The 10,071-nt window shown below is 58.3% G+C and overlaps 1 protein-coding gene across 1 annotated transcript in view; it reads left to right on the plus strand.

Moving 5' to 3' along the window:
* NOTUM (notum, palmitoleoyl-protein carboxylesterase) overlaps positions 1-4,594 on the plus strand; it is a 7,704-nt gene extending 3,110 nt beyond the window's left edge. The window contains exons 5-11 of the mRNA XM_035026338.1: positions 169-227; positions 590-692; positions 1,312-1,503; positions 1,598-1,698; positions 2,220-2,367; positions 3,692-3,739; positions 3,970-4,594. Of these exons, the coding sequence (XP_034882229.1) occupies positions 169-227; positions 590-692; positions 1,312-1,503; positions 1,598-1,698; positions 2,220-2,367; positions 3,692-3,739; positions 3,970-4,276 (958 nt within the window). The 3' untranslated portion in view covers positions 4,277-4,594. The remainder of the gene's footprint in view (positions 1-168; positions 228-589; positions 693-1,311; positions 1,504-1,597; positions 1,699-2,219; positions 2,368-3,691; positions 3,740-3,969) is intronic.
* The last annotated feature ends 5,477 nt before the right edge of the window (positions 4,595-10,071 follow it).

The raw sequence follows: 10,071 nt of genomic DNA on the forward strand, positions 1-10,071 counted from the left end.
GGGGGGCAGTCCTCCCTGGGCGGTCCTGTCCTTGGGAGGATCTTGTTCTCAGAGGGGTCCTTCCTAGGGGGTCCTGTCCTCAGGATCCTTCCTGGGGAGGGGTCCTTCCTGAGGGCCTTGGGCAGGGGAGGAGTATGGTGGCAAGCTCACCCTGTCCTTGTGTCACAGCTTCATCCCCTACTGCTCCAGCGATGTCTGGAGTGGGGCTTCATCCAAGTCTGAGAAGAGTGAGTCCCTTGTCTTCTTTTCTATTCCCTGCCCCCGAAAGACAAGGCAGGGCGGCCGGTCTCGTAACTCCATCTGATCCCCTGACAGTGTGTCCCAGGATGCCTGCCCCAAGCACCCACTGCCGGTTGTCCACGGCTGGCTTGGTCCCTGCCGGGGTCTGCACTCCTGGATGTTCCCTGGGGAGGGGCCCCCAGCATAGCCTCGGCACCTGTCCACCTCCCTCCAGTTCACCCCAGCCCCAGCCCCAGCCCCTGTAAGAGCGTCCAGGCCCCCAGCTAGAGCTGCTTCTTCCAACCTGGAGGCAGGGGGCCTTGCTCTCTGTCCAGGCCCCCGCTTAAAGCCACCCTCCTCCCCCATGCAGATGAGTATGCCTTCATGGGCGCGCTCATCATCCAGGAGGTGGTCCGAGAGCTCCTGGGCAAAGGGCTGAGCGGGGCCAAGGTGCTGCTGCTGGCTGGGAGCAGGTGAGCCAGGCAGGGCGGGGCGTGAGTGCGCAGGCGGGAGTGGGGATGGGAGGGCAAGGAGGGGCAGAGCCTGGGACTCTGGAGGGCTCCCGCCTCACCAAGCCTGGGCAGGCAGCGGCAGCGGGAGGGTGGCTGGATGCCAGGGAAGGGGCTACAGTGACCTAGGTCGTCGGTGAGGGGTTAGCTGTGGACAAGGGCGCCTTCTCCAAGGGCCGGGGTCCCTGTGAGTGGGATCATCCCTAGGCCAAAGCAGCCGGTGGAGGGTGGGAGAGGTCCAGGGTCACATCCTCTGGGAGTGCAGGGGACCCAGAGGACATCTATAGACTAGATGACGGGGCCTGAGGCCACATATGTCACCTTCGTTTGCAGATAAGGAAACTGAATCAGAGAGTGAGAGAGAAGGGAAAGAGGAGTGGGAGGAAGCGGAATGGCCTGCCGCTTAGCTCATTGCCTTGGGGTCAGTGCCTTTGAGCCCCCAAAAGGCCTGTGGGTCTCACACATGACGTGGAGCCCGATGGCAGTTCAGAGTGCATCGGGATCCCTGCCTGTCCCGGGGGCTGGGCTGGGGGCAGGCGGGTTCTGGGGCCGCAGCCGGCCTCACGTGCTGCCTTCTCCGCAGCGCGGGGGGCACAGGGGTGCTGCTGAACGTGGACCGCGTGGCCGAGCAGCTGGAGGAGCTGGGCTACCCGGCCATCCAGGTGCGGGGCCTGGCGGACTCGGGCTGGTTCCTGGACAACCAGCAGTACCGTCACACGGACTGCATCAACACGGTCACCTGTGCGCCCACGGAGGCCATACGCCGCGGCATCAGGTGCCAGACGCTGGGATGCTGGCTGGGCCCACCAGCTCCTGTGCAGAGTGCCGGGGGGGGGCCGGGGGCCGCCTGACCCACGGCATGTACCCAGGTACTGGAACGGGGTGGTCCCGGAGCGCTGTCGGCACCAGTTCAAGGATGGAGAGGAGTGGAACTGCTTCTTTGGCTACAAAGTCTACCCGACACTGCGCTGTGAGGGGCCCACGGGCCAGGGCGGGGGGCGGGGGGCAGGGAGCGTCAGTCTCGGCTTCCTCCAGCCTGGAGTCTAGAGGTCGGTCTGGAGAGCCCTGCCCGCCCACATGGGAGCGGGGTGCCTGAGCCATCGGGTCTGCCTGGGACCTTCCTGGTCTCAGCGTTGGAAGTCCACTTGGTCCCAGGCAAACGAGGACAGTTGGTCACCCCGTCCACATTCACAGTGAGGAATGTGCTTGGCAGCCGAGTCCTGCCCTTGGTGGGGCCTTGGCTGTCCCTCCTCCTCTCCACCGTCGAAGGGGCAGCGTCACCAAGCTTTGGTCAAAGCGGAGTCCCTGGGGGCCAGGCTGGGGGAGGGGTGGGGGTGGGTGCCAAGGGTCTTCCTCAAGCAAGGGTGCTGCGGGGGGCTGGTGGCCAGCACTCTGGGGGGAGCCCAGCTGGTCTGTGAGCCTACAAAGGCCCTTAGCCTGGGCTGGGGGGCCAAGTGCCGAGGCAAGGCCCAGCTGAGCTCTGCCCCCCAGGCCCAGTGTTTGTGGTGCAGTGGTTGTTCGACGAGGCCCAGCTGACTGTGGACAACGTGCACCTCACGGGGCAGACTGTGCAGGAGGGTCAGTGGCTGTACATCCAGAACCTAGGCCGCGAGCTGCGGGACTCGCTCAAGGATGTGCCGTGAGTGAACTGAGGGCCGCCGACTCAGCCCTCCAGACGTGCGGCAAACCCTCGGGCTTATGGGCGGGATGGGGCGGCTGGGTGATGGACACTGGGGAGGGTGTGTGCTCTGGTGAGCACTGTGAATTCAGAGGTACAGACCTGTGCCTCTGAAACAAATAATACGTTGTATGTTAAAGAAAAAAGAAGAAGGTAGCAGGAGGGGAAGAATGAAGGGGGGGAATCGGAGGGGGAGACGAACCATGAGAGACTGTGGACTCTGAGAAACAAACGGAGGGTTCTAGAGGGGAGGGGGTGGGGGGATGGGTTAGCCTGGTGGTGGGCATTGAGGAGGGCACGTTCTGCATGGAGCACTGGGTGTTATGCACAAACAATGAATCATGGAACACTGCATCAAAAACTGATGATGTGATGTTCGGTGATTAACATAATCAAAAAAATGAAAATTTAAAAAAAATCCTCGGACTAAAGATAGGGGTCTCACAGACGGCAGAACAAGAAGCAGCCATCCAGCCGTCCAGACAAAGGGTGTTAGCACTAGAAAGAAGGGAGCTTTCAGACCACGGAAAGACGTGGAGGAAACGTAGATGCGTATTACCGGGAGAAAGGAGCCAATCTGGAAAAGGCTACATGGCCTATGATTCCAACCCCGTGACATTCGGGGGAAACGGCAGAACTGTGAGGCAGTAAGAAGATCAATTGGTACCAAGGATAGAACTGGAAAGGGGGGAGGGTGAACAGAGCACAGAGGAATTTTAGGACAGTGAAACTGCTCTGTGTGAGACACGAGGGTGGACGAGTGTCATTATACATCTGTGCAAACCCGTAGAACACACAGCAGTGAGCACGAGCCCTCACGTACGCCCTGGGCTCTGGGTTATGATCCTGGGTCCGTGCGGGCTCCTCAGTGTGACAGACACACCATCTGGTGGGACGCTGATTGCAGGGAAGGCTGTGCGAGTCGGGGCGGGCGTGCACGGGAAATCTCTGTACCGCCCACGCCATTTTGATGTGAACCTAAAACTGCTCTAGAAATAAAGCCTATTGCACAAAAAAAAGCACACGTCCAGGTCAGCCTCCCACCGTGGCCCAGCGGGAAGGGATGCGCTCGGAGCAGGGTTTGGAGGCGGGGGGAGACGTGGGTTAGTCGGGAGCATGTGGGCAGGTGGGGAGAGGCCTGGTCCCGAGGAGCAGCTCGCCAGGCACGGCTGCACAAGGGAGGCGGGAGCCGGGGAGAGGACAGGTCCCCAGGGGAGAGGGCACCAGGCTGGGGCAGGGAAGAGGCCCAGGTGGTCGCTATAAGCCGCTGTCTCCTCCCCAACAGGGCCAGTTTCGCCCCCGCCTGCCTCTCTCACGAGATCATCATCCGAAGGTCAGTGTCCGCAGGCCCTGGAGAGATGGTGTCCCTGGCTCTCGCTCTGAACACCCAGCCCCGCCCCATCCACTAGCCACCTGCCTTCCCTGCTCCATGGAAGGGCTTCCTAGGGCTGTCAGTGCCACGTCCACAACCAGCTGTGTGGCCAGAATTCAGACCCAACCCACCTCCCGTGGTAGCCTGCTTTGGCCACACCAACTGACCCCCGCCTGGATTTCTGTCTGTAGCCACTGGACAGACGTCCAGGTGAAGGGGACCTCACTGCCCCGGGCGCTGCACTGCTGGGACAGAAGCCTGCACGACAGCCACAAGGCCAGCAAAGCCCCCCTGAAGGGCTGCCCCGTCCACCTGGTGGACAGCTGCCCTTGGCCTCACTGCAACCCCTCCTGCCCCACCATCCGGGACCAGTTCACCGGGCAGGAGATGAACGTGGCCCAGTTCCTCATGCACATGGGGTTTGACGTGCAGACCGCGGCACAGCAGCAGGGCCTGGAGCCCAGTAAACTGCTGGGCATGCTCAGCAGTGGGAGCTAGGGCTCCTGGCCCCGGGGGCTGGCACTGGGGGCCAGCCACCTCCCCGGGCTCCCCTGCCCCTCCTAGGACACGCAGGGCCCCGGCTGTCCCCACAGCTGCCTTCACTGCCCCTCTACAACTGCCTTCGGGAGGCCCAGCCAGAGCCGGGAGTCCTGGGTCCTGCCGGGAGCCCTAGCCCCCCTCCTGCCTGCGCTGAGGAGCCCCCCGTGCGGGGTTCCGGCCCACCGGCCCACCAGCCCAAGGGGCCCCCGGTCCAGCCCCAGCCTCAGCCTCTCCTGGCCTTTTGTATTATTTTATAAAGTGACTTTTTTTATTACTTTAATTTTTTTAAAAAGGAAAATAAGAAATATATGATTAATGATACTGTTTTGTAACATATTTTTTTTAAATAATGAAAAAAAAGACAACAAAAGAGCCTCACCCTGCAGGCGTGTTTATTTGAATGGGTCGCGTGCCCACCGCACAGCCCCCGAGCCCACCCCCAGGGCAGCAGGGATCCGGGGGGCAGCCACTGGACACACAGGTTCTGTTCAGGGCCCCACGCCCACCTGTGTCCCGTTCCAGACCCTTCCGTTCACACGCTCAGCAAGCACGGGGCGTGGGCACAGCACAGGCCCTAACACAGCGGTCACATCCGACTCTGCCCCATCTGGGGACACGGCGCGTGCTGAGCCGCTAACCGCGCCTCGACCCCCGCACTGTCAGCACTGTGTCGCCCCGGAAACCTCAGTGCGGCCTTTTGTCACCCCAGGAAACACTCCCAGCCAGAGAACATGTTCTTAAAAGTTTGCATCGCATCTGTTCTCACGAGTGCCCCGGGCACACGCGAAGATACAGATTCGGGGAGAAAACCTCCCCCGGCCCAGCCCCCGCTCTGCTTCCCAGAGCACAAGCGTTCCTGTTGCTGCGGGTGGTCCCGGGGGCCGGCATCCCAGCACACATGTGCCCACACTCTGCTGCCACCCCTGTGTCTGCAGCCCTCGGCGAGCTGCGGGTGGGCACGATGCTCCCCGCCGTGCCCCCCAGGGCTGGGCTGCACGACATCACCAGGCGCCTGGGTCAAAGCCCCAGAGGTGGGACTGCTCCACCCTCTGGGCTTCCTGAGCACTCCCTGCTTCAGGCACCCCAGCGCATGGCCCCGAGCGGCCCTCGAGCAGGTTTTATTAAAGCCCCTGGAGAGGCCATGTGACAGAGGGAGGATCCTTGTCAGGTCAGCCTGGGCTCCGCACCCAGCCTCCCGCCACAGATGGCAGGAGTTGGCAGACCTGTCCCCAGAATGGGGAGAATCTCAGAGACCCCACACCCTCACTCCCAGCAAGGTCAGGGGCCGTGCCCGGGGCGTCTGACCAGCTCTGCCCAGACATCGGGGCCACCGTGGGCCTGAGAGGGACCTGAGCAGAACCCAGAACCCAGAACCCAGAAGTCTGGCTTCCAAGCCTCTGTGTCCCCTGAGCACACGGAGCAGCCACACCATCCTTTCTGCCCCGTGGACACCTGCTTAATGTCATCGAGCTCACAGCCAAGTTGTTCCTGCTTTATGGGGACTTTCCCTGACTCCCCCAGAAAGGCTAAATTCACTTGAAATTTTGCTGCTATTTCCACACTGTGAGCAGCTAGAACCTTAGTGTTTTTCTATGGTGACAAGTTAGTGAAGGCTTGAGAACAGACGTCATCACCAGCCTCGCGCCATGCACGTGGGGAGCCGGGGTCTGGAATCTGGAGCATGTCCCGTGTCAGGCCCCCAGGGGTCCTCACCACTGTCCCAGCCACGAAGAAGATCCCAGGGTAGGGTGGCCAAGCAGACCGTGGGGAGGACCTCATGGGCGCTGTGGGCAGGCAAGCCCGACTGGCAAAGCACAGGACGTAGACTTTGCTGTGATCTGCTCTCCAACTCTGAAGGTCCCTTACAGACAGGGAGTGGGTAAGAACTGAGAAGGGGGAAACAGACAGGACTCAGGCACTAGGGCCACGGTGGAGCAGACCCCTCTGCCTCTGCCCTGCTTCATCACAGAGAACTCAGGGCTTGGCTCCGCCCCCCTGGGGGGCTGGGGAAAAGCTGGTGGTCCAGTGGCCAGCAGGGGCTTCGCCCGGACTTAGGCACAGCAGCCCCTTAGGGATGAGGAGAAGCAAAGCCAAGGGCAGACACCGAGGACCTGAGTCTGGGCAGGGCCCCCATGCCACGGGGACCCCCTCCCCCGGGGGTGGCCACGGGTCTCAGTTTCCCCACGGAGAGCAGGATGATAAAGACGGGTGTGCGCACCTGGCGTCTGAGACCCAGCTCCCTCATGAAGGTCTCCCACTCAGCACCCGCACGCTGACCCTTGCTCTGCGGGGCCAACAGGCGTCCAGTGGGGGCTGTGGGACAGCCATGGGCGCTGATCCCAGGACGCTGCCCTACTTGGGCTCCGTGGTCACTGTCAGGTCAGCTTGCAGGCCAGGCTCCCTGGGATACTCTTGTTGCCGTCATGCCAGTCCCTCCCCAGCATTTCCCTGCTCCATGTTTACCTGATTTCCAGGCATCTCCGTGCTGGCAGTTGGAGGTCCCCGCCATGTCTCTTCAGGAAGGGAGGACCCCCCTCACTCACCACCCCTGCTCCAGGGTCCTGGGAGGCTGCCTTCTGCCTGCATATTTGGGCTGGCCATCCCCGGGCACCCAGGGACACCCCCCAGCGCTGACAATGCTGAGCCCGGTCTTCCCGAGATTCCCAAGGTTTCAGGTGCTCCAGGCTGGACCCCTCGGGGGAGGGTGGGAAGGGTGGTGCCCCAGCAACTGTTACTGTGGTTGAGAAACACCGCTGGGTTCACTGTTAGGATTTGCTAAGTTATGAACTTTGGCTGAAGCGTGGCACATGTCTGCTTGAGATAAATGAAACTGTCTGCTCCGATCGAGAGGATTTCCTTCCAGCTCCCTGTGGTCACAAGGCAGTGGCAGCTGAAACCATCCTCCCTGCACCCCCCACGCCAGAGGCCCATGTCGCCCTTGCTCCCTTGCCCAGGGTCATGAGCTGCGGACACGTGGAGGGATGAAGCAGACAGTCCTTCCCAAGGGCGCACACGGTGCTGCCCAGGGACGGAGACTTCCTCCTGAGTGTGAGTGAGCTGGCCAGGCTCCCCAGTGAGCAGGAAGCGGACACTCCATGGAAGGGGCTGCCTTGCGAGGCCTTCCTACCCACCCTGTAGCGTCCGGACGCTATCTCAGAAGATTAAAGACGAGAGAACCAATGAGAATCCCTTATTTTACGATTATATTAACTGTTCTGAAAAAATCATAAACAGGCACGTCAGGTCAGATGACCACCACAGTTCCACTGTTAGAGGGGGTTGTGTGTGTGTTCGCCGAGAACACTGTCCACAAGAGGCCCCCACGGCTGCTGAGACCCCGAGAGGACGGCAGGAAATGGAGACGTGGACACGTGAAGTGGGGACACCACTCCAAGCAGACGGCCCAGCCCCCATGCTCTGGACCCTCCCTGTCACAATTCTCCCGACAGACACCCTGGTTTTCCTGCCAAGAGCATTTAGCAGAATCTAACCGCAGGGAAACAGGCAGACAGACAATACACATTGAAAGCCTATGAAGACGCTGGCCTGGACTCTTCAAAAGGACAGTGTGTATGGGGGGCTACAGACTATTCCGGAATAAAGGAAACTGACAGACATGACAGACCAATGCAATGCATACTCCCAATGAGATTCTGGTGCAAACGTTTTAAAACGTTTTAAAAGGTATAGAGGGCATCTGGGTGGTTCAGTTGGTTGAGCGTCCGACACTTGATCTCAACTCAGGTCTTGATCTCAGGGTCCTGAGTTCAGGCCCCGCACTGGGCTCCATGCTGGGCATGAAGCCTACTTTAAAAAAATAATAATAAAATTAATTAATTAAATTAATAAAAGGTATAAAGTATATTTTGGGGATAGATTGAGAAAATTGAATAAGGACCATGTATCAAGTGATCATTCTTTAATTTCCCAATTGTGGGGGCACCTGGGTGGCTCAGTTGGTCTGCCTTTGGCTCAGGTCATGATCTCAAAGTTCTGGGATAGAGCCGCCCCCCCCCAGTTGGGCACCTTGCTCAGCGGGGAGCCTGCTTCTCTCTCTCCCTCTGCTGCTCCCCCTGCTTGTGTGCTCTCTCTCACTCTCTCTGTGTCAAATAAATAAATAAATAAAATCTTTTTAAAAAAATTTCCCAACTGTAGGAGAATGGCTTTGTTCTTAGGAGGTGTCCATAGAGGTATCTAGTGGCAAATCACCATATCTGCAGAATTGATTAGGATTTTTTAAAAGATTTTATTTATTTATTTGACAGAGGGAGACACAGCGAGAGAGGGAACACAAGCAGGGGGAGCGGGAGAGGGAGAAGCAGGCTTCCCACTGAGTAGGGAGCCCGATATGGGGCTTGATCCCAGGACCCTGGGATCATGACCTGAGCCGAAGGCAGATGCTTCACCGACTGAGCCACCCAGGTGTCCCCAAAATTAATTAGCATTATTAATTATTAATGGTGTGGGGGAGAGAGAACACAAATAGGGCAAAATATTAATAATTCTTGAATCTATAGTTAATTTTGAATTAATAATTCTTGACACCTGGGTGGCTCAGTCAGTGAAGCATCTGCCTTCGGCTCAGGTCATGATCGGGGCCCTGGGGTGGAGTCCTGCGTCAGGCTCCCTGCAGGGAGCCTGCTTGTGTGCACTCTCGCTCTCTCTCTGACAAATAAATAAATAAAATTTTTAAAAATAATAATAATAATTTTTGAATCTAGGTGAAAGATATCTGAGTGTTCATTGTATTATCTTGCAACTCTTCTGTAACTCTGAGATTTTTCTAAATGAAAAGTCAAGAGAGGGCGCCTGGGTGTCTCAGTTGGTTAAGCGACTGCCTTCGGCTCAGGTCATGATCCTGGAGTCCTGGGATCGAGTCCCGCATCGGGCTCCCTGCTCGGCGGGGGGTCTGCTTCTCCCTCTGACCCTCCCCCCTCTCATGCTCTATCTCATTCTCTCTCTCAAATAAATAAATAAAATCTTAAAAAAAAAAAAAAAAGAAAAGAAAACGACCGTTACTGTCAAAAAAAAAAAAGTCAAGAGAAATATGCATAAGGATGTATATTGTATGCAGGATGGTCCCAGTGGCTGAGCTGGGGAACAGAATTACATGGGATTTTTTTTTGTCTTTTCCTGTATTGACAGGGCCTTCATATGGACAACCTTTACAGTCAGAAAATTGTTCTTCATTTTCAAAATCATTTCATATACTGTTAATACTTCAGCTTAAAGAGGGGAGATCCGAGTTTTTTCTAAGCATTATTATAATTGAGGAAAGACAAGTGAAGAGTTCCATAACAAAGCCCCAAATGATAATTAAAACTCTATGCCCCCCGGGGTCAGTCCCAACACCTCCAGGAGATCAAGCTGAGCAAGAGCCCCAGGGACTCGGACAGCAGGGTCCTGAAACCATCCCAGCCCCCACTGCTCCCCCGGCCTCCCGAAGATCGTCCTCCCTCCTCCCAGGGGTGATCCTGGAGGCTTCTGAGCCCACCTTCCCTGTCTGCAGCTCTCCCTCCCCCTCCCCCTCCCCCGCAGGCCGGGGAGCCAACTGACTGACAGAGGCAGGTGCTTCGGAGGTGGGCCGGTGCCAGCAGCCAAGGGGTTAATGGTCCTGGCAGGGGCTTGGCGGCGGGACGCAGGGGTCAGATGACCCTGGGGGTTGGGGACAGACACACCCGGCTGCTATTCCGGGGCTCCAATCGTGACCACCTATTTATAGTGCGGGGTGGGGGTGGGGTGGGGGTGGGGTG

Source organism: Mirounga leonina, unplaced genomic scaffold, assembly GCF_011800145.1.
Source record: "Mirounga leonina isolate KUSES-001 unplaced genomic scaffold, KU_Mleo_1.0 Mir_197, whole genome shotgun sequence".
In the NCBI taxonomy this organism is placed as follows: domain Eukaryota; kingdom Metazoa; phylum Chordata; class Mammalia; order Carnivora; family Phocidae; genus Mirounga; species Mirounga leonina.